Raw genomic sequence first — 23,454 nt, forward strand, 5'->3', positions numbered from 1 at the left:
GTAGGCAAGGAAAACTGAAAAAATTAAGGAAAGGAAAGGAAAGGGTGTGCCAGAGGGACAAAAAAAAAAGCATGAGAAAATATTCCCACAGACTGATGTATTTTGGGCATTAAACCATATTCTACATGTCAAATCCTACTTTTCCAGTTCTACAATGCAACCATATATATTGCCTTTGAAGTATCTGCTGAGAACTCAGCGGCCTAATTGCTCATAGCTTTTATCTTCTCTACATTTATCATCTTAGCTCATGAATTTGACATCATCTCAGTCATCTAATCACTAATGAGGTGTAGGGTATCAGACCGAATCAGACAATTTAAGATTTGATAAAGAACAGTTGAAACACGAGCACGGAAGTCTTAACCTACTTCCGAAGCAACTCTGAACTGCGTACGCGCAGCACAGCGATGCTATTGTAAACAAACCCCACGGTCTTGCTAAGCTAACGAAACGGTGGTGTTTACATTGAAGTCTCTGCTAAAGCCTTTACACATTATGTAATGGGGTCAGAGAGGGGTGTAGGCTGAGTACTGGCAGATAGACATGCAGTTGCTCTTTGATTACAGCCAATGAGCAATTAATAAGAATAACTGAATTTTCAGCAATAAACTAAGCAATAAAGCATATGTTCTTTATGAGTTTGCTGAATTTGTACTGTATATGTATTCTCTATGCCTCCTTGATTCTAAATCCAGTATATTATTGTGCTTCTTGAATATCTCTTGTTATTTTGGGAGATGCTTCCTTTTTCAAATGAATCTCACCTGCATGCGGTACTTCACAGAGATAGTTGATGCTGCACTGGCATCCCTGTAGACCTGAAGACTGACGCTTGTGGCTTTGAGGGTGACCACGGGTAGTCTGGAGCCCTGGGCGAAATACACCAGCCCCCGTGGGTCATCACTCTCCACCATGGTGACATTGGCAAAACGGGCAGTCTGGTTTATGGTGGCACCCTCGCCCACTTTATAGACCTCCACCAGGAACCACACCTCATACTCTGGCTCCTGCAGTGCACAGACCAAAAAACAATGAGTAAGATGATTAGAGAAGCTGTAAAAGTGGATTCCTCTTAAGCACTACATAAAAACAAGCATGATCAAAACAGACAGAAAGTACTGAATGAGACTGAAAAGAAACAAAAATGATAATAAGAAGAAAGAAAGAAAAAAAGAGCAAAAACAAAACCAACAACCGAAAGCACAGAAAGAAAGGAGCAAAAAAGAAACAAAAAGCAAAATAAATCAAACAAAACCACACAGCAAAAAAACAAAGCAAAACCTTCTGAAAAATGTAATGCAAGTGTTTGGTAAGAGACACTTCTAAAATATGTTTAAAAAGTAAAATATGCTTTAAATACACCTTGTCTGGCCGAACCGCCAACCTGAGGGCACAGAGTACTTCTCCTTTTCTGCAGATAGATGAGCCTGAGGTCTGTTGCAGCTCTCTGGTCAGATTCACCCCATGACTGACCACTGAGTGAACTGTAGAGCTAAACGTGACCCGCCAAAACACCAGCACATCTTCAAATGCTCTGGAAACATGTGGAAAAACTGTTTTTTTAGCATGCATATCTAAAACTGAGTAACACTAATTTGCAGTAGTAAAAGCATAACATCATCTTAAACATGTACAGTATTATACCTGTTTTCCTGTCTTTCCAGAAAGAGTGTCGCTGTCCTGTTCTCTGAGTCCTCATCCAGGATCTGACCGGACTGAGAGCTCAAACTGAAGCCAACTATACCATTCTGAAGATCACTCCCTGTCACAGAGAAACATTAGTAGCTGAGCAAAAATATACACTGTCAGTTAAAAATTTGGAGTCAATAAGATTTCTCTTTCTTTCTTTCCTTTCCTTCCAGAAATTAATACATTTTTCAGCAAGGATATAGGGGCCGGTGATATGACCAAAATCTTACATCACGATATGAGTTATTTCATTTCACAGTAACAATATATATCACGATATATATATTTTTGCTTTAAATAATGTCTTTATGATTTTTGAGCTTTATGAATTTTTGATACCATAGAAATTTCATAATTCTTGTCACCAGTGTCAATATCACAAAAAACGAATACTAGCCTAAATAAAAACAAACAAACAAAAAAAAAACTTCAAGCTCACTGAAGGCAAATAAAGTCAGCAATGAAATAAGAATAAGAAACTAATTACAAGCAATAGGACAAAAAAAAAGAACTACAGTAGAACAAATAAGAAATGCTACATACATTGTAATAAATAATGAAATGTACAAAAACAATGCATATGTGTAAATTAAATATATAACTCTTCTTAGTAAAGTTACAAAAGTGATTTAGCTGTCACTTTGAGATCTGCCCAGATCCAATATACTGTTACAGATGTTTTCTTTCTCAGCTGTTTGCTTTCACTTAAAGACCTAAATGACTGTGTTTATGAAGATACTTGCAAATATGGACATTTTGACACATACAAGTGTGTGTATTTAACCGTCTTCACAAGTTCTCTCTGACAGCACTAATAATCAGCCCAAAATAATCAATTTAATTTAATTTGAATGGATATATATTTACACACACACACACACACACACACACAGAGACATACAGATAGATAGATAGATAGATAGTAGATAGACAGATAGATAGATAGATAGATAGATAGATAGCGAGAGAGAGAGAGAGAGAGAGAGAGATAGATAGATAGATAGATAGATAGATAGATGGATCCTGAATTTGATCCTTATTGTTGAGCACTGTAAGATTCTCACCCATAATAATGATTTTGGCAAATGAAGTGAACCCCAGTTCATCTGGCACGCTGACAATCTGTGCTCCACCTTCTGCTTCGCTGAGGTAGATAAAGAACGCCTCTTGCCCCTCCGGCTCCTGATCATTCAGTATGAGGACACTGACCTCCACCTCATTCTGTCTCTCCAACAGCGTGACAGTTTGGGTCTCCAAGGCAAAGTCTTCTCCTTCCAGGGCCCATGTGCCATTATGCTCCCGATGAAACTGGGCTGCATCCACCTCTGGGCTTCGGAGTCCTGCATAGGCTCTGATTTTGGCACTCACCACTCCTGTGAGCCCTGCCGACCTGCGTACTCTTAAGGCAAGCTTCTGTTGGGGCGCACCCTCCTGACTGTCTTCAGAAATCTGTATTATTGCTGGCCCTATACTTAAAAATCCACTAACCACATCTTTAGCACGGATGGTAATTTTAGCGACGCTATTTTGAGACACAATGCGAGGCTGAGCTTCGATTGAAGGCAAACTGGCACTGAGGACACGCACGCTGGTTAAGTTCACGTAAAAATCCTCATCTGGTTCAGTTAGGGAATCATCAAGAATAGACAAGCGAATGGCAGCAGATGTTTGGCGGGAATCAAACAGAAGCTGCCCATCTGCTACCGATGCAAAGTCCTTGTCAGGTTGAGCAGAACCAGGCCACGTCTTGTATGAGATGCTGGAACGGTTGCTGCGGAAGCCATAAAGGCGCTGGACGTAGAGGGTGATTGTCTGCACATCCTCCTCAATGACCAGCTGCCGAGAATCAGGACGAAACTGATATAATCCTAATGGCTCCACCTCAGCTACTGTGTAACCAGTCCTGCACATACAACACATACATCAAACCATATAGATATGTTAATAAGAAAGGGGATTTTGTTTTTGAAAAGGACAGTTACCTGAAACGGGCTCCACCAGGTGACTCTGACTCTACAGAGGTCAGGTAAACAGCATGTGCTGTGACAACTGACATGTTATTAACAGCACTGAGAGAGATCACCTCACTCCTCTGACCGTGGGCAAGCATTATCGTACCTTCAGGTCAAGAGAAAAAGAAAAATCAGACTAATATTGAGTCAGTTTCTCATTTCTGGATTTTTCTCATACATATGGAGTCATTTCTCTCTAACCTGATCTTGGCGAGATGTCTCCTGGCTGGTAGCCTGGTGGAGTTTGGCCAGGAGGAAACCCAGAGCTCCATCGGACAGTTACGTTTCCATATAGGCCTGTCCGTGTCACCAGCACCTCACACTGGCCACTCTCTATATCTGAGACACGCAGGGCCAAAGAGGCAAATCCAACCTATAGTACCATGAGAAATAATTTATAGTAAATTAGGACTATTAAAATTATGCATTAAAGGATTAATTGATTTATTTGTAATAGATAGATAGACAGACAGAGAGAGAGAGAGAGAGATAGATAGATAGATAGATGGATCCTGAATTTGATCCTTATTGTTGAGCACTGTAAGATTCTCACCCATAATAATGATTTTGGCAAATGAAGTGAACCCCAGTTCATCTGGCACGCTGACAATCTGTGCTCCACCTTCTGCTTCGCTGAGGTAGATAAAGAACGCCTCTTGCCCCTCCGGCTCCTGATCATTCAGTATGAGGACACTGACCTCCACCTCATTCTGTCTCTCCAACAGCGTGACAGTTTGGGTCTCCAAGGCAAAGTCTTCTCCTTCCAGGGCCCATGTGCCATTATGCTCCCGATGAAACTGGGCTGCATCCACCTCTGGGCTTCGGAGTCCTGCATAGGCTCTGATTTTGGCACTCACCACTCCTGTGAGCCCTGCCGACCTGCGTACTCTTAAGGCAAGCTTCTGTTGGGGCGCACCCTCCTGACTGTCTTCAGAAATCTGTATTATTGCTGGCCCTATACTTAAAAATCCACTAACCACATCTTTAGCACGGATGGTAATTTTAGCGACGCTATTTTGAGACACAATGCGAGGCTGAGCTTCGATTGAAGGCAAACTGGCACTGAGGACACGCACGCTGGTTAAGTTCACGTAAAAATCCTCATCTGGTTCAGTTAGGGAATCATCAAGAATAGACAAGCGAATGGCAGCAGATGTTTGGCGGGAATCAAACAGAAGCTGCCCATCTGCTACCGATGCAAAGTCCTTGTCAGGTTGAGCAGAACCAGGCCACGTCTTGTATGAGATGCTGGAACGGTTGCTGCGGAAGCCATAAAGGCGCTGGACGTAGAGGGTGATTGTCTGCACATCCTCCTCAATGACCAGCTGCCGAGAATCAGGACGAAACTGATATAATCCTAATGGCTCCACCTCAGCTACTGTGTAACCAGTCCTGCACATACAACACATACATCAAACCATATAGATATGTTAATAAGAAAGGGGATTTTGTTTTTGAAAAGGACAGTTACCTGAAACGGGCTCCACCAGGTGACTCTGACTCTACAGAGGTCAGGTAAACAGCATGTGCTGTGACAACTGACATGTTATTAACAGCACTGAGAGAGATCACCTCACTCCTCTGACCGTGGGCAAGCATTATCGTACCTTCAGGTCAAGAGAAAAAGAAAAATCAGACTAATATTGAGTCAGTTTCTCATTTCTGGATTTTTCTCATACATATGGAGTCATTTCTCTCTAACCTGATCTTGGCGAGATGTCTCCTGGCTGGTAGCCTGGTGGAGTTTGGCCAGGAGGAAACCCAGAGCTCCATCGGACAGTTACGTTTCCATATAGGCCTGTCCGTGTCACCAGCACCTCACACTGGCCACTCTCTATATCTGAGACACGCAGGGCCAAAGAGGCAAATCCAACCTATAGTACCATGAGAAATAATTTATAGTAAATTAGGACTATTAAAATTATGCATTAAAGGATTAATTGATTTATTTGTTATTTGTTTATTTGTTTGTTTGCATTGTGACATTATTTTCATAATAATTAAATGAATAGTTCACCAAAAAATGAAAATGTTGTCATCATTTACTCACCCTCATGTCATTCCAAACATGTATAAGTTTATGTCTTATGTTGAACACCAAAGAAGATATTTTGAAGAATTTTGAAAAAGCAAAAAGTTGTTGGTACCCATTGACTTCCATAGTAGGGAAAGAAATACTATGAAAGTCAATGGGGACCATCAGTTGTTTGATTACCAGCATTCTTCAAAAATATCTTCTTTTATGTTCAACATAACAGAGAAACTCACACAGCTTTTATATTGTCTTTTGATTTTTGGAGTGCACATATGGAGTGACCATATTTTGTGAGATTCTATAATACCCATTCGACACTTTAGCCATGTTTTAATAAAATGCATAAATAAATAAATAAATAAATACTAACTAAAAGTCTATGACATAGGCATAACATAAGTTTTATTGTATTTTTTTTATTTTTGCAGTGAAATGCATCCTGGACCATTTTTTGTGAGATTGCTTAATATCCATTCAACAACACTTCAAGCATGTTTTAAATAAAATGTAAAAATAAATATAATATTAATTAAATAAATAAATACTGATGCAACCACAACTTTTGTAATATTTTTGGACAAGACAATATTGGCAAACCAAAAATAATCTATTAATTGTGCGCCATCTGGTGGTGATATCAGAATGGTGTTGAATGCAATATCACCTCAGCATTAGCTGCCACTTCAGGAACAGAAACTACGGCCAGCTTTGCTTCCAACTGAATTCTGGGAGGGGAACTAAGCAGGGGTCCAATCAGAGTCACATTCGTCAACTCAACGCTGAAGTTAAAGCCCGTCGCAAAGAACACCTGTAGTAGACACATGCAAAATATCAATACGGGCCTTAATAAGGTTAACTAGCTTCTTACAGTCCCATATTTAATTCAAAATACAATAAATCACACACCTGGCTACTAAATGGCACTCTAACGCTGGCCTCACGTTCTCCGTCCTTCACCAGTATGTTCCCAGTGATTGTGTCCTCTGTAAAACTCTGCCCAGGGGTGGTAAAACCGATTCTGTACCCCACACTGGCATTGCCAAACACCCCTGCCAGCCTGTTCACACTGATAATGAGGTGTCTACTTCGGTCCGCCACGTTAACAACCACTGACTGGTTTTGAGAATAAAGGACAAACACCCCGTGGGGTTCGTCATTGGCCCGGACCTTCAAACGGGTACTGCTGCGGTTTGTATCCAGCTCTGCGCCGCCCTCCACAGAGATTAGACAGAGGATGAATGTCTCCTCCAACTCAGGCACAGAGTCAGGGAGCAGGGTGAGGACTATCTCTGCCACACGCTGTCCTGCCAGGATGGTGACAGAACCCTGCAGGGCAGCAAAGTCTCCTGACATATCTGCATCACTGATGATTTCCCAGAAAACCTGGGGGATAAAAAAAAAAAAAAAAAATTATTGGGCTTGAAATAAATTTATGAACATTTAGAAAGAACATTACATAAAATTTTAGTACATAAAATCACAAAATATATACATACTACAAGTACCGCTGAAAAGTTAGATTTTTTTTTTTTTTGATGAAAGTCTCTTATTCTCACCAAAGCTGCATTTATTTGCTTGAAAATACATTAAATCAGTAATATTGTGAAATATTACAATTTAAAATATCTTTTAAAATGTAATTTATTGCTGTTATGAAAAAAAAATCTTAAAGCCTAACTGACCCCAAACTTTTGAACAAAATACTGAATATTGAATTAGCGGTTATTTTCCTACCGTGATGTTTCCCATGACGCCCTCTCTGCGTGTAATAAGGAGGGATATTTTGAGGGGTCCTTCGCTGTCAGAAGGCTCACTGTAAATGCGCTCTTTCAGGTCCTGTTCTGTGAACTGCACTATGCCATTGGGGTCTCCAAACTTCTCAATCTAGAGAACGCACACATTGTACACCATTGCTAAAATTATACATTGCTGTATTTACAGTTTTATTATTTGCTTTTTAGAGGTCATCACATTCTGTGCTGAGCAGGACGAGGACGTACCGTGAGTGTGACAGATCCGGCTCTGGGATCAACACCCATCTCTCCGGAGAGGATACTGAGCATGACAATGAATTTCTCCATGACTTCCACCTCACCATGAGGCAGGATCTTCAACTCAATGCTGCGTATACCCCCTTCCCCGTCTCTGAAATTAAACGTCCCGTTCACTGGTTCACCAATGTCTGTGTTTACTGATGGTAAAACCTCATCTGAGTTTGGACCTAGAATCTGCCATATTACCTGAGGGAGACAACAGAGGAAGAGGAAACGACACAAGCAGACACATTGAAACCATGGTGATTGCTTTAAGACTGCACAGGAAGTCCCCTAAAATGGCATCAAAAATCTTACCTAATGCCATTTGTAAATATTGTAAAAAAAACAGTTCCGTTTCAGCCTTGTCACTTGTTTTCAATAAAATTCATTACATTTAAAGCTTTTAGACACATCTTTAAGGAAAAATAAACTTCCTTTTTTGAGAGAATAAAAAAAAATACAAATCAAAATCTACAGAATCTACAGAAAAAAAAATTGCTACAGAAAAAAAAAGGGGGAAACCCAAAATCTAGTAGGGAAAAAAAAAAAAATTGGTATTATTTTCCAGATAAAATGATCAACATTATCACTGTTGAATCAACTCTTGAAAAATGACTGCAAAAAATCCTTTTGTCTATTTTCCTAACTAAAATATACAAGAAACATGAAGGTCTGTACTGTATCATGTATTCATCTCGCAGACCATGTTCTGATACATCAAAATATTCTATAATCCTCATTTACCACAATTTTAATTACACACAAATCAATGGAAACATCCAGTTTAGGTGTCTGTCTGTCCTCCAAGTGCTTCCCCACATGTAACAACAAAAAAAAAACTGATATTTTATGGCTCTGGAAGTGTGAGGTCATAGTCTAGACGGGGCTCACCGTGGCGTCTCCCAGCAGCCCGTCCGCTCTCTCTACAAACAGGGTCAGTCTGAGGGTACTGTTGGGGTTTGGAACGGTGATGGCGCTTTGGTTGATGAATCGTACAACACCATTTGGCGAGTCACTCTTGGCAATTGTAATTCGTGCAATTAGCTGAGCTCCAAATATGGCACCTCCTGTGGCACCGGTGAGTTGCATCTCAAATATCTCATTAAATTCACTGGATGGAATACAAGAAATTATTAAATGAAATATGCTACAAGTTCACAAAACTCATCAACAATACAATATTCAACCACTCAACCAATATCTAATAAGAGCATATATAGCAAGTTAATAACCCCATCCTTACCTCTCTGTGTCATCCACTATGGAAACATTGATATAGCTGAGGGTTTGGCCATGCTCAAAGGTGACGGAGCCATTGAGCAGGATGTAATCTGAATCAGGTTGAGCAGTCAAACCTTTGGAGATAAACTCTGCTGTGACATGCCCATAGGATCCAACACGCCTCAGTACAGGGATGGACAGAACTCCTACATCCTCCTCAACTGAGACATAAAAATAATTGGAAAGACTGACAACAAATATATGTATGCATCATGCACTTTTACATACCAGTGTTATTTTATTTATATACTAGTATAATATTTAAAAACATTTTCAAGTATCTTTTTTTTATTTTGCAATATGCTTCTGTCATTGTTACCTTTTTAAAAAATATTTATATTTAGTTTTCATTTCTATTTAATTCAATTTAAATTTTACTGTAATTCTTTAGATGTTAAAAAATAATTTCTACTTTTTAAATCTAAATATGCAGAGACAACTATTAAAAGAAAACTCTCAAAATGAATGTCTGTTTTTTCATACTGTACATGATAATGTTGTGATGTCTAAATTTACTTGTAACATTTAAAACTAACAATTGTATTAAAACCAAAATTTAAAAAAATAAAAATACAATAAAAATGTGTTCTTTAAAACTGGCCATTTATCGGTTGTCATCCATAAAATGAAAATAATTATTGGCCAGAAGTTTACCTATAAATGTTTAAAGGTCCCCTGAAATGCTTAGAAACCTGCAGCATTACTCTATGTGTTGACTTTAACTGAAACAGGAAGACAGGGCGGGACATATCAAGCAGCCCCGCCCCTTTTTAAAATAGCCAATAGCGTTCGTTTATATCACAGCTTGGTAACCGTAAGACTAACATATTGATACAAACACCCAAAAAACTTACATTTTGATTTCATGGGGACTTTAAGTAAAGACTTTAAAGACTCTTCAAAAAACAGACAAAAAAACAAAACATAAAAGATCTGAGAAAAAAATAAGGAATGCATAAAAGTACCAGTGATGTTGACATATTTGGGGTCAAACTCCAGGATGCCCTCAGCATTGTCATTTTTCTGGATGATCACCATGAGGGAGGAGAGATTGCCAATAGCTGGAGGCTGGTCAATCTGTAGGCTGTACTCTCTCACTGTAAAATCCATTGAACTGAAAACAAAATTGAAAGAAACACATTTGCAGTATGCATAAAAGCAGCTAGCTAATGCTATTTCAAGCTACCGCATGACTTGGGTTTCAGAGCGTAGGCTAAACTCTACCTGGCATTCAGAAGCTCTACTAGTGTAATGTTGAGGAAAAACTCCTCTGGTCCTTCTGGAAGGTCATCATCGAGTATAGTCAGCGTAATGACCCTTGAGCTCTCCCCAGGCCTGAAGAGCAGCCGACCAGAGGACTGTTCAAAATCCTGTCCACTGATCGCAGTTCTGCCTTCTGTGTGGAAACTGACCCACACGCTGCCAAACAGACCCATGGAGCGAACAATGGTCACGTTTACCTGGTAAGAGACAAGACAATGTTGGAGAATCAATTACCTTTGAGTATGAGTTCACAGATATCACCATTCCCATCTCCTACAATTGATTCTAGGAAAACTGTAATGATCAAAGCTAACTTTGCATAGCCAGAGCTTACCCTGTGTGTCCATTTTTAAATTCAATATAGTCTTATTACCTCTGAACTACTCCATTATACTCAATAAGCACACTGGGAAACCTTGGGTTCATTAATCGTGACACAAAGACTTTCATAAAGAAAATGTTCCTGTGTTTTTTTGTCATTGGATCAATGGTTGCTAGGCTATTGCTTTATGGAAGTTTTAAAAAGTTTCAATGACTTTCCCAGTCAAGGGGAACAGGCAGTAACACATAGTCCTCTGGTTGTGGTTTGTGTCTCATCAGTGCTAATGTCAAGCAAGGGGTCTCACAGCTCTGTCCTCCTCAGTGGCACGCAAAGAGGCTTGGGAGAAGGAGAAGAGCCCATGGGGAAGGTCACTGGCAGCCATAGTGATGGTGGCAAGTTGTCTGTCAGGGTTGATTGCTGAGCCTGGGGTTAGAGAGCTCAGTCTTAGCTGATAAACACGTCTTTCTTCTGGGATCTCATCATCTAGTGCCTGCAGGAACAGGGAGAGGGAATCAATTTTCCTTTGAGTTTTAAGAGTCTAAGAATTTTTTATAGTTTACATGGGAAAAGTTTGGGGGTCAGTAAGATTTTTTTTTTTTTTTAAGAAATTAAACACTTTTATTTAGCAAGGGTGCATTAAATTGTTTAAACGTGACACTAAAGCCATATCTAATCTTTTGAATTTTCTATTCATCAAAGAATCCTGAAAAAAGAATGATGGTTTACATATCTTAAGTAGAACAACTGTTTTCAAATACAAAAATGTTTCTTGAGCAGCAAATCAGCATATTAGAATGATTTCTGAAGGATCATGTGACACTGAAGACTGGAGTGATGGCTGCAGAAAAATCAGCTTTGCCATCACAGGAATATATTACATTTTAAAATATATTCAAATAAAATGAAAAAGAGTTCTAAATTAGAATAAATTGTAGTAATATTTCACAATATTACTGTTTTCACAGTATTACTGCATTGCTGCATTTTTAATAAAAAAAATGGAGCATTGGTCAGCGTAAAGAGATTTTCAAAAACATTACAAACCCCAAACTTTAGAACGACCATGTGTATTTCTTAGCTGTTTTACCGTCAGCTGAATTGTAGCTGCAGACTGGCGGTCTTTCATGACAACTTTGCCAGAGGTCTCCTCAAACTCTGGATCTGCAGCTGTGGTGATGTTCCAGAAGATCTCAATTTCACCAAAGATGCCTGGACCTCTTACAAGACTGCAGTTGATAGGACACAATTTATCTTCAGATTAGGGCAGTGTTTAGGAAATCCGTTTTTTTTTTTTTTTTTTTTTTGTGAATTCTGTTTGGTGACGCCAATGGTGAAAAATTAAAGATCCAGTAACCTCTGTTGGTTGGAGAAGGTGAGAAGTTTACCTGACCAGAGCTGTTCCATTGTAATCGTTTCTTGGCTCGCCAATCAAAACATTCCTGCTGGAATCAGCTATTCCTACAGTTCCCAGGGCACCCATATCAGCTTGAATTACAACCGTAGCAATACCTGATGAAAAGAAAAAGTAACTGATGTAAAAAGACGTCCTGCCAGAATATAGACAACATGATATATACTAAAATATCCTGATCTATGAAAAAGAGAAACATTAACGTTCAGAAGAGAAACACCGCAAAAGCGCAAATAGTGACATTTTTGAAGACATAGACAATAACTGTTTCCCAGATGTTATCAGTAGTGATAATATGCTGACAAACCTCTAACTGGATCAATGACAGGCTCATTCTTTGGAGAGAGCAGCTGGATAGTGAATCTTTCCTCTCCCTCCAGAACAGCATCGGCCAAAGCCTGAACCACCAGAGTTTTCTTTGACTCAGTCTACAAACAATAAAACAATTTAACAACTGTGATTATCACACTGTGGCATAGGTAAAAGTGCTGTTCAATTAATTTAAATGGATAGTTCACCAAAAAAGGACAATTCTGTAATGAATTACTCACTCTCATGTTGTTCTAAACCCGTAAACCCTTCGTTCATCTTCGGAACACAAATTTAACAAAGATATTTTAGATGAAATCCGAGAGCTTTCTGACCCTCCACAAGAGTACCACGGCGAATGCGTGTGGTGCTGCTGATGTAGAACGTGCTGCGCCTTGTTTAGAAGCAGAGGACTGCACACGTATGCGTCGTGGTATTCTCGTGAATGGGCGGCGGACTGTCCCGGAACAGAAGAAATTGTTAAATGAAGTCGTGGTGGTGGTGTAGTAAACTAAGACCGTGGAAGTTCCCTTGCATTCTATGGAGGGTCAGAAAGCTCTCGGATTTCATCAAAAATATCTTAATTTGTGTTCTGATGAACAAAGGTCTTACGGGTTTGGAACGACATGAGGGTGAGTTATTAATGACAGAATTTTCATTTTTCGTTGAACTATCCCTTCAAGACAATAGTCATATTCATATTCCATACTTACTCCATTAAAACTGAGAGTTCCATTACGAGGGCTTAGGTCATCTCTGCCCTCTTCCTGCAGAAGCCATATCAAATGCACTACTCCTTCACCTCCTGAGCTACGCACTACGGTCAGTGTAGCTATAGAAGCTGGGTCATTTAGGAACCGAGGCTCAGACACAGAGACCTGAGGAAAGATAAAGCATGTTACTAAGGTTCATCTTTTCAGTCGAGCTGATTATGGCTTTTATAAAGTAACCACAACAGCATCCGAACCTAATGGCAGTAGTTAAACTAAGTAAACACAGAGTTACATCTTACCAAATAAAGTATAGCAAATACAAAAAAGCTGCCATGTAGAAGTTCAAGCAAAAAGTTACTTTAGAGATAATATAGAAATGCCTCAGATATCCAGAGTGGACCACTCACAAAGCATATAAATGTAAGGTTATGCAACTATCACAAGTAAGACAATTAAAACACATAGGCTAGGCTGCAAAATGGTAATATAGAACTAATATTTATAGATATTATTTACCATTAGCTCTTCAAACCCGAACCGACCAAAAGGTGAATCATTGGTCGGGATGCTGATTACCACAGCTGTCTCGTCCCCCAACCTCGCACCTCCAATGACTCGAACCAGTTTCACCATAAACGTCTCTGTGGACTCCACAACTGTGTCATCAATAATGGTGATCTCAATATAAGCCACTGCCTGTTCAAAAAAAAAAAAAAAGTTCACATTCATTCTTGTTCTATGTTCCACTTCCACTTTTTACATTTCCAGCAAAAAATCTGGTAAAGCACACCATAATTTGCTGAAACAACTACTTTAAAATAGCTACAGTAGTAACACATTAAGATATATTTCTGATGTTAATCTTTACCTGTCCATCTTGAAAGGTAAGGTTTCCAGAGGAAGGACTAAAGTCTTCAGTGTTGGCTATGACCGTTTGCGCCTCCCAGTAAAGCACCAGTCTACCAGATCTACCGGCCATTCGCATGACAGCCAAGCGAAGGATGTTTCCAGGTGATGGTACCTCAAATGCCAGCACTGCCCCAGAAACATCCTAAAAGACCAGGGATTGCAGAAGCATGTTCATTCTTCATTCATAATAAAATTGGTACAAAAACATAATTAAAGAGAATCATTTGCAAATCAACCTTTGAGACATTAAAACTAAGGACTCCTCTTGGATCATCGTTCTCTTGGATGGTGACCTCAGCTATCTCCAGACCAGGTCTCCTCACACTGGGCTGAGCTGCTCCTGTGTCTCCACCCAACAGTTCAACTCTAGTGATGTTTACAAGGAATGTCTCAGCCAGTTCAGGAATATCATCCTAAGAGCAAACACACAGACCATCCAGGGATTAATCCAATTTTAATCCTTACCTGCATGCATATCACATACTGCATAAGTTAAAACCCCTTAGAGACCTCATACATCTTAACATAAGGAATAATTTCCTTAGCAGATTCTAAGAAGCATCCAAAAAGATCTGTACAATTCATTCTAAGAACATGCTGATTTATGTCAGTAGTCTGAGTCATAAACTTTCAGCCCAAACAAATTCAACATGTGGTTTTTGAGGCTGGACAATATGCAAAAATATCTAACGACCACTGCAATTTGCAAGGCACAAGCTATTCCAGGAACAAACTGAAAAAAAAAAGTGGGGTTTCTGTGGTGGTGATAGTAACTGGCTGTTGGCTTGTGCTGTATGAGGTCAGTCAGACTCAGCATAGTGTGTCCTCAGACTGAGTGACCTGAGACTAACTGGGAATGTTTTTGCAAGAAGATTCATGTATTCATTCATAATGATAGTAAAAACAGTAATATTGTGAAATGTTATCACAATTCAAAATAGCCTTTTTCTATTGTAACATTTAAAAATGTAATTTCTTCCTGTGATGGCACAGCTGAATTTTCCTTAAATAAATATTTAGCTACAAATGTAAGTACTCAGTAAATTACGTACTTAGGGTTTTAACCTAAACAATTTTAAATCACCAGCCCACATTTTCGACCATTACTGTGACTTGTTTACTAGGAATCAATTTAACATTCTGAAGATCTTCTTTATTATATGGCATCTCAGTGAAGCAGTCGGATTAGTTAGGTTGTAATACTCACAGGCAAGATGGTAATAGATACCAAAACAACAGTAGCATTTTCTTTCATGATGACTGTGGCTTCTTTGGCTACATAGTCCGTTCCCTCACTAGCCTGATTAACAGGTGGCAGGTGGAGGGCTGCTTTGGTGGTGTAGTAAACTAATACATCCCTTGATGCTCCTTGATCTCTCACAATACTTAGTGTAATGTTGCTTGGGCTCTCTGAAGTGAAATAAATAAAAAATGTAAATAATCACAATCAGTGTATTTCAATATATTCAATATTTTCATATTGTAATGAATGGGACAATTATGTAAAAAAAAAACACTACATTTCTAAACTAATTCCAAGACTAAGTATATGACTAGGAAATGTGTACATATTTCTTATCAGTAATTTGGATTGCTGGAAATTATGACATGTTGACTTAAATATTTGACTTACATATTGTGGTGGTACACCACAGCAATGTTTTTTGGCTGTCTTAGCCATTCATATGCTGTTGATTATATTATTGTGCTAAGTTCAACTGAGACAAAGTTAAACACAAATGGATTACTTTGAGGTTCTTGCGTAATGAAGTACTGGGAATCAAGGTGCCAGCCAATGACTCCGTAGGGTGAACCATTCGCTCTAATAGTGAGGTTTGCTTGGGTACGCTGAGGGTCGATCATGGCTCCTCTGGATGGCTCAATTATCCCAATCGTTATGACCTTGGTCAGGACAATGGCGACTTTTTCTGCTAACTCTGGAATATCATCAGCTAATACATTCAGTGAGATGGTAGCAACAGCCTGGTTCTCAGAAAATGTCACCTACATGCAAAACAGATGGAGAGGATGTAAAGAGGTCTGTAATTTATAGTACATTGTGGTTATACCATATGTTGACATTTTGTTGTCCCAATTGGGAGGTTTATATAATAGGTTTGAATAACGGGTTCTTTAAATAGTACAATATTTTTGTAAACAGACGCTTGAACATTTTAATTACATATGTAACTGCTACAAATGGCAGCTTATAGTTAGAGTTGTGATTTTGGAGTAGAACGACAGTCTGCAATACAAATGTACTATTTAAAACATGCAGTTCGGTCAAATATTATAACTAAAACAGAAAGCAGCAGCTCTTACCACTCCTGAAGTGGGAAAAATGTCATCCAGACTACCATAGGCGCTCCAGTGTACTGTTAGTCTGCCAAACCTGCCTCTCGTCCTCTCAATGCTCAGAGAAACAGGGTTATTATCCTCCAACTCATCCACCTCCCGCATTAAAGAGTCCTGTATACAAATATATTCCTATATCATCAACTGTGCACCAACGTCTTTGAATCTAAATTTGACAGTACTTCACATTTACACTATTAAAGATCATGCCATGACATTGGGTTTTGTGAGTTGTATATTCAGATAACAGCATCTGTGAAGCACACAATGTATTCTGATCTTTATACCTGTGCAAAGCCTAAAATCCCATAAGCATCATCATTAGCTGGAATGAACAAGGTCACTTGACCACGAAAGCCAATTTCTGCCCCTCCTTTGGGGTTCTTGATGCTGACACGAAAATGTTCTTCCTCCTCAGGAACATCATCATCAATTACATTCACTGCTATTTCTAGCTCACGGACACCAGGCTGGAAAAACAGCTCTCCTGAACTGAGGATAAGAGATGAAAATATCAATGACCATCAGCATTAGACTGCTAGAAAAGGTATATACAGTATATCACAATAATAATAATAACAAACATTTAAATATAGAAATCAAACTGGTTTTTTTTTTTGTTCCTATGGTTTACTTAGGAATGGTAACATACTTGGGGATGAAGTCAGATTGGTTGGACACTGAGGTCAGCTCATATACAATAGAGCTTGATTCCCCAGTGGCTACAATAAGACTCTTGGTAGAATTGAGAGAAGGAACAAGAAGGTACAGGAATTCTTGTGCAGACGGAGACTGCAGTACTTCAGCAAACTGCCTCAGATCTGACCTCCACGAGTACAGGGCTGAACCACTTAGACCCGCAAGCAACAGGTGAGCTAAGACAAAAATAAACTTGTAAATCTAATTTCTCAGTACAGATAGTTTTGCTGTATACCGTAAATGACATGAAGCCTACACACTAGATATGCTCGCGAGGCAAACAAATAGTTAAATATATAACTATTATATAAGTGAGACAAGACAAATCTAAATTTATGCAAATGACTGTGCTGTATTATTTTGTGCATGTGATACTTTTTTTCAGGAATCAAAAAGAAAGTGCAAAACAATAGAGTAGAATAGAACAGAAAAAAAAAACATATCAATGTAAAAGTATTTAATATCACTTTTAATTGAATGCATCCTTGAGGAATAACATTATTATTTTTTAAGAGAAAAAAAAAAAATACATAAATAAATGGTACTGTTGAATGGTGGTGTACATGCAAGAAAGAAAGAGTCTGTACATTAGCCATAACCCAACCCATAACCATACACCAACCATTTTTGAGGAATATCAATACAATTCTGTTTTGCAAGTGCTATTATTATTACATTTAAATTAAAATAGCAATAAACTAAGGCATATAATTTTGGTAAAGATGAAATACGGGTAAAAATACGCTTAACAGTGGAAACACACTAAATGTGATATTATTTAAACAGACTGCACAATACTGTCTGGCAACTCACATATTCCGGAAGGAGGGGTAAAGGGGTGGACTGAAAAGAGGCCGGGAAATGGGACGGACTGTGTCTGCTGGAAGAAGTTTTGCTGAGAACCCCACATTAACACTTCACATGTTGAGCTTGGACCTTTTCATGGTGAATAATAAAGACAATGTGAACGTTAGATACTGATACAGGGGAGCAATGCTCATTTCAAGATCACAGTGTCAAAACATCTTCAAGTTTAAAATAATCTTGAACTGCAACAGTGCTACTGACTGCATATGATACCTTCAGTAACGACGAGGAGGAACGTATCTCCTCCCATCTGAAATGATTCCACTTGCTTGACTCGAGCACTGACTTCTAAGGTTTGAGGGTTTTGGAAACGTCCATTACTCCACTGGTATATCAGACACGGCGATGACGTTCTGTTCCTGCACACAGCCAGGTGCTGTACATTGCTGCTGCCTCGTCTGAAGGGTATGGCTGTGGTAATGTCTTGCAAGTCAAGACTTTGATGAAGGGAGAATGAGCCTCCATCCCAGACAAAAATCTTAAGACAGAGAGGAATGATCTCAGTAAAGTATTTCTTACTATTGCTATGTTAATGCTTCCAATTAGAACTCCAAGTTTGTATTTTACATGTCAGATTGAGTTTACCTCACTAGAAGCAATCAAATATTGCTGGAGCTCAGTGGAGAAGTGTTTAACGCTGAAACTGTTCGCAGTAAGAGTCTGCTCCTACAAAAGGGGACCACATTGAACAATACACAAATATACCACATTCGAAAATACAAATCTGACCATAGTGAGATGAATCACAAGTCTATCACAGGATAAGCACAAATGCAGCTATTGTCGATGGCAGCTAAATAAAAAGATAAACTGGCAGCATACTCACTTGAGTGAGGTTGAGGTCTGCCTGAAGGCGAAATAAACTGATTGTGGCAGTTAATGACACAGTGCTGTGTGCATGGGAGACTGCCACATAGCTGGAGCCATTTAATGTAAAACCCACACAAGAGCTGGGATTCTGGATGCTGACAAACTATGAGAAACAGAGTGAAAGAGAGAAAAGGAATAAATAAGTGAAGAAAGGAAATAAAAATAGAAACAAACAAATAAAATAAATACTTATCGTCTTGCATTGACAAGGTATGATGAATAATAACAATCTTTAAAAATATAAATAAATACATGAATTAAAATAACTTAATTACAAAAAAGGATTTTAAAATGAGTTCAAATTAATAAATCAATCAATCTTTGCCTGAACTTCATATGATATTGGTTCCACAGATTGCAAATGGGTTTTCTTAACATTAAATAAAACTGTAAATTTGACCCAAACACATTGTTTATTAAAAACCAAAACAAACTAAATGCACAGTGTATGACTATATGTATATCATTATAGTGAATACAATTTTGTTGCATTAGCTGATATAGTTAGGGAAACTGAACAAGCATTACAATTTTGAGTGCAGTTTCTTCTACCAAAACACCAAGCATTGAGCTTTTTTTTGTCCTTGTATGCCTTTTTTATTAGATAGGACAATGTATCTGAAATGTGAAACAACTGGGAGGACAGAGGGGAACAGAACAGGCAAAGGAGTTCACATACAACATGCTTTAACTGAATTCAGAGCATACCTCCACAGGTACTAAGACACCCTGCCATTTGTAGAGCACAGCCTGGTTCTGAGCAGGACCTCTGAGCAGCCTCAGGACCACAGCAGAGTCTTCACTGGGCACTGCACACCAGACTGACGCCAAGCTATCCCTGACAGACTGATACACAGCCAACACTGGCTGCTCTCCTCCTACAAATACATTAAACAATCTGTGGTCAAACAGTTTTTGCTTACACCAAAATAAACTGACTGGTGCAATTTCTTACTCATGCCAAATGCTGTTCCTGACCGGGTCTCCCATTCCACACTGACGGCTGACTCCAACCCATTACTGCGAGATATAGTCAGGTACACCGTACTGCCATGCTCCTCCACTGTCATGGTGTCTAGAGTCCTGGAAAATACACAAATACAGTAGAAGCAGGGGTTGTATGGGTCTAACAAGCTTGTTTAAAACAGACTGTGAATGTACCTGTTAAATGATGGTGATATTCTGAAGAGTCCTAGAAGAGCCTGATTCTGCAGTACGGTGATGAAAGTCTGCAGTGAGTCTCCCAGTCGAGCACCTCCAGTAGGGTTGGACAGAGTCACTGTGAATGTTTCATTCATTTCTGGCTCAGCATCCAGAACAGCCCAGATCTCCAAAGTCTAGGAACCAAATATGAGACTATTTTCTTTGACAAAACACTGGTTCCTACATGTATTTTTACTACTCTCCTACAGAGACATGGTGCTGTCATTATGCTTGGTTAACAATTTCATAACATTTTCATTGCTCAGTAAGATCTTTTTATACTGTACCTTGAATCTGACTCCATCTTCAAGTACCACAAAGCCAGAGGAAGGTGTGAGATCATCAGTGTACAGGGATCCATTGACATCAGTGATTGTGAACTGGACCGTTACTGTACCAAATACACCCTGAGGAGGGTCTCGTATGATGTAGAGGGTGGCCACACTCTCCCACAGACCTGACACTGAAGTGGGCTCCCTCAGCAGGAAATGCTCACTGTTATTGAAGGATATGATTCCATGGCCATCGTCATTGGCCAGAATAGTCACGGTAGCTGTGAAAACACATTAGACAAAAATTATACGCCACTGATCATGGACGATCATGAATGTTCAATGTCTGCCAGCATACCAGACCTGTAGTGTTTTCTCCCAGCTGCAGCCCTGCCGACGGATTTGCTAGAATTAACTGAAAGGTCTCATCCCCTTCAGGAATGGCATCATCTAAAATCTGAACTTCGATAAACTTGTGCCGTTCTCCATCCACAAAATGGATAATCTGTGTAGGTATATATATCGTCAATAATTATTAACAATAAATGCTGAATAGTTAATTGTATTTAAAAACTAGAAAGAGTGTTTGTGACTCACTGATGGGGTAGCATTGAAATCCAGACCCAAGTGAGCCTCGAGATTCTGGGCATAGAAGAACAGGGACACATTTCCATACGTCCCGGCATCACGGTACGCCACCAGAGTTAACACGCCAATTGTCTCATTTATCACATAGCTGAGGAGAAAATACATACATTACCAAAAGATTTTTACTCAGCATAAAATGAAAGATACCATGGTTCACATAAGTTGAAAAAAAAAGACAAAAAAGACTGAAAGGACGCTCATACTCAATGTTTTGCCAGCCAATGATCCCTTGGATTCCATCATTAGCATTAATGCTGATCTCTGCTACAAGGCCTTCAGTATCTGGAAAGACAGGAATACATCAGAAAAATAAAATAAAATAAAATAAAATAAAATAAAATTGTTTAAGGGTTAGGATTATGGGCAATGGCAGCATGCTTTGGGTTTCAGGAAAAGCACAATAAAAAAACAAGGTAATTTGCCACATCATTAATCATCAACTATTACTACACCATAGTCATGTACTAAAAAAACAAAAAACACTAATAGTCTTCTACCAACAGTCTTCACAAATCACTGATTATAAGCGGGGAGTGTAGACTGTCTTTGGGAATGATAGAGCTCATACTGCTGTGAGCTGTCAATTATATTGTCAGTTATCACCACACCTTACAAACACAGATTCTAGTTATAAAATGCCACTGACAATATGACAATAAGCACAAAGCACTAGAGCATATCAAGCACATGTGTGGGTACCATTACCTTTCAATGTATAGTAAATCTCTATGAAAGGATGCAACAGGATTCAAGAAGGAAGTATAATTGAAAGAAGAACCTAAAACCTAATTAAATGTGACTCATTTAACACAGAAAAGTGAAAAATTATGTAAAACAAAATCAATCTGCTTAATTATCTAATCATCTTACTTAGTTTAGGGGCAGTTGGGAGGGTGGTTATGAGGACAGCTGATGTTATATTGACTAAGAAAAACTCTTGCAGCTCAGGGATGTCATCCTGTTAACGACAAATACAAATATGTTTCTTGATTAATTTAATTATGGTTTATACAATATGCCTGAGATTTAATTAGCATCTAAAAATAATTCTTAATTCATTAACATTAAAATGAAAACTGTAAGAATGTAGTCAATGTTAGATCAGCAGCATCATACATCTAAGATGGTGATAGGGATGGACACAGATGTCTGTCCATCCTGCATGATCACAGAACTGGAGACGTGTCTGAAGTCCTGGCCTGGCTGGGCTAGAGCTCCCTCAGTCTGTCTGAGGTCCTGCAGAGAGCCCTGCACAGTCTCATAGCTGATATTTACAGCACCTGTAGGGGAAAGTAGCAATATTTACATCCCCATACTCCAGGACAACACTTTGCTTGAGTGACTTTACAAGCGTAGCTAACCTGATGCACCAAACTCTCGGTTTATGTAAATCCTGATGGTGGTGTCTTTCTCATCTGTGGTCACTTTTAAGGATGAGGGGGCAATGCTGAGCAAACCAAACGGCTCGTCACTAGCTTCCACGCTCACCACTGCTTCACGACCTTGAGCATGCAGAGCTGCCATGCCTGTCTGGGTAACCCCTGAGAGAATTATATATTATACATGATTATTTAAAGGTGACATATCATGAAAATCTGACCAGGTTTTAAGTGCTATAATCTGGTCCCCGGTGCATCTACCAACCAAGGAAAAGTTAAAAAGATTAACCCAGTAACTTTGTTTTGGTAAGCCTTTTTCTGCAAGCGTCTGAGAAAACAAGCGTGTCTGATTTCGCTCCCTTGGTGACGTGGCAAAGGGATCTCATTATAATATTACAGCCAGCAGGTAAAACAGACAGCTTTGAGCTGATGAGGTTAGTGGGTATGAACAACTCATATGTGGAAAAAAATAACATGCATGAAGTATAAGCACCTGCAGCATCATGCTCTGGACTTTAAATCCAGTTCTGTCGTGCAAACTGTTGTGTTCGATGCAACTCTCCACTGATAGAAATCATTACATAAGTTGCGTCCCAATTGACGCACTTATAGACTATGCCCTGTGTACTCAGCCGTGTAATGTATGACTTTTGTAAGGTTATTTTGTCATTCATAATTGGAGTCTGATAGCCCCTCCTGGTTTTTCGGTTCAAGGCAGGGTATGTGATTTTTCAAAAACACTTTAGAAAACTGATTTGGGCCGAATCGCAAAACAAACTTGTTGCCAATCAGCAATAAGGGGCGTGTCTTCTCGTGATGTGGAGGAGAGAGCTTTCAGTGCATGGGACGGACATTAGCCGAGCTGAGTGACAGAAAGATAGAGATGGCGGATAAAAAACAAAAGAGGAAAATGTCTGCGGAACGATAAGGCAAGAAGTAGGACCCGTGTAAATATCGGATCAGCTTTCCAGCGCTGGAGAGAACTCAAGGAGCGGAGGCCTGCAATCGGACGCCGAGATTGCTTTGTTTCTTCTCAATAGGTGAGTAACACCGTGTCTACAACAGCTAAAGTCTGCCTACACTGGATGCGATCAAATGACCGTTGAAAACCATTTGAAATCTGTGTCAGCGAGTCATAAATAGAACCCGGCAGCAGTTTTCTGTCGGGGATTTGTTGC

At 39.2% G+C, this 23,454-nt stretch overlaps 1 protein-coding gene across 1 annotated transcript in view; it reads right to left on the bottom strand.

Annotated features, from left to right (window-relative positions):
• The window catches only part of adgrv1 (adhesion G protein-coupled receptor V1), a 138,467-nt gene that overhangs the window by 54,114 nt on the left and 60,899 nt on the right, over nt 1-23,454 (bottom strand). Inside the window, exons 38-78 of the mRNA XM_016527812.1 lie at nt 22,259-22,438; nt 22,014-22,177; nt 21,768-21,855; nt 21,101-21,179; nt 20,847-20,985; nt 20,613-20,754; nt 20,265-20,530; nt 19,936-20,111; nt 19,730-19,857; nt 19,483-19,652; nt 18,731-18,877; nt 18,490-18,570; nt 18,118-18,382; nt 17,851-17,973; nt 16,991-17,213; nt 16,626-16,830; nt 16,306-16,452; nt 15,732-15,987; nt 15,191-15,393; nt 14,220-14,396; nt 13,943-14,125; nt 13,591-13,770; nt 13,075-13,239; nt 12,360-12,480; nt 12,027-12,150; nt 11,729-11,867; nt 10,946-11,131; nt 10,281-10,516; nt 10,022-10,170; nt 9,019-9,217; nt 8,667-8,886; nt 7,740-7,979; nt 7,474-7,623; nt 6,646-7,122; nt 6,404-6,547; nt 5,407-5,578; nt 5,176-5,311; nt 4,258-5,096; nt 1,648-1,765; nt 1,366-1,537; nt 768-1,010 (exon numbers count right to left, since the gene is read on the bottom strand). Of these exons, the coding sequence (XP_016383298.1) occupies nt 768-1,010; nt 1,366-1,537; nt 1,648-1,765; nt 4,258-5,096; nt 5,176-5,311; nt 5,407-5,578; nt 6,404-6,547; nt 6,646-7,122; nt 7,474-7,623; nt 7,740-7,979; nt 8,667-8,886; nt 9,019-9,217; nt 10,022-10,170; nt 10,281-10,516; nt 10,946-11,131; nt 11,729-11,867; nt 12,027-12,150; nt 12,360-12,480; nt 13,075-13,239; nt 13,591-13,770; nt 13,943-14,125; nt 14,220-14,396; nt 15,191-15,393; nt 15,732-15,987; nt 16,306-16,452; nt 16,626-16,830; nt 16,991-17,213; nt 17,851-17,973; nt 18,118-18,382; nt 18,490-18,570; nt 18,731-18,877; nt 19,483-19,652; nt 19,730-19,857; nt 19,936-20,111; nt 20,265-20,530; nt 20,613-20,754; nt 20,847-20,985; nt 21,101-21,179; nt 21,768-21,855; nt 22,014-22,177; nt 22,259-22,438 (7,952 nt within the window). The remainder of the gene's footprint in view (nt 1-767; nt 1,011-1,365; nt 1,538-1,647; nt 1,766-4,257; nt 5,097-5,175; nt 5,312-5,406; nt 5,579-6,403; nt 6,548-6,645; nt 7,123-7,473; nt 7,624-7,739; nt 7,980-8,666; nt 8,887-9,018; nt 9,218-10,021; nt 10,171-10,280; nt 10,517-10,945; nt 11,132-11,728; nt 11,868-12,026; nt 12,151-12,359; nt 12,481-13,074; nt 13,240-13,590; nt 13,771-13,942; nt 14,126-14,219; nt 14,397-15,190; nt 15,394-15,731; nt 15,988-16,305; nt 16,453-16,625; nt 16,831-16,990; nt 17,214-17,850; nt 17,974-18,117; nt 18,383-18,489; nt 18,571-18,730; nt 18,878-19,482; nt 19,653-19,729; nt 19,858-19,935; nt 20,112-20,264; nt 20,531-20,612; nt 20,755-20,846; nt 20,986-21,100; nt 21,180-21,767; nt 21,856-22,013; nt 22,178-22,258; nt 22,439-23,454) is intronic.

Source organism: Sinocyclocheilus rhinocerous, unplaced genomic scaffold (assembly GCF_001515625.1).
Source record: "Sinocyclocheilus rhinocerous isolate Xijiao unplaced genomic scaffold, SAMN03320098_v1.1 scaffold62, whole genome shotgun sequence".
NCBI classification, from domain to species: domain Eukaryota; kingdom Metazoa; phylum Chordata; class Actinopteri; order Cypriniformes; family Cyprinidae; genus Sinocyclocheilus; species Sinocyclocheilus rhinocerous.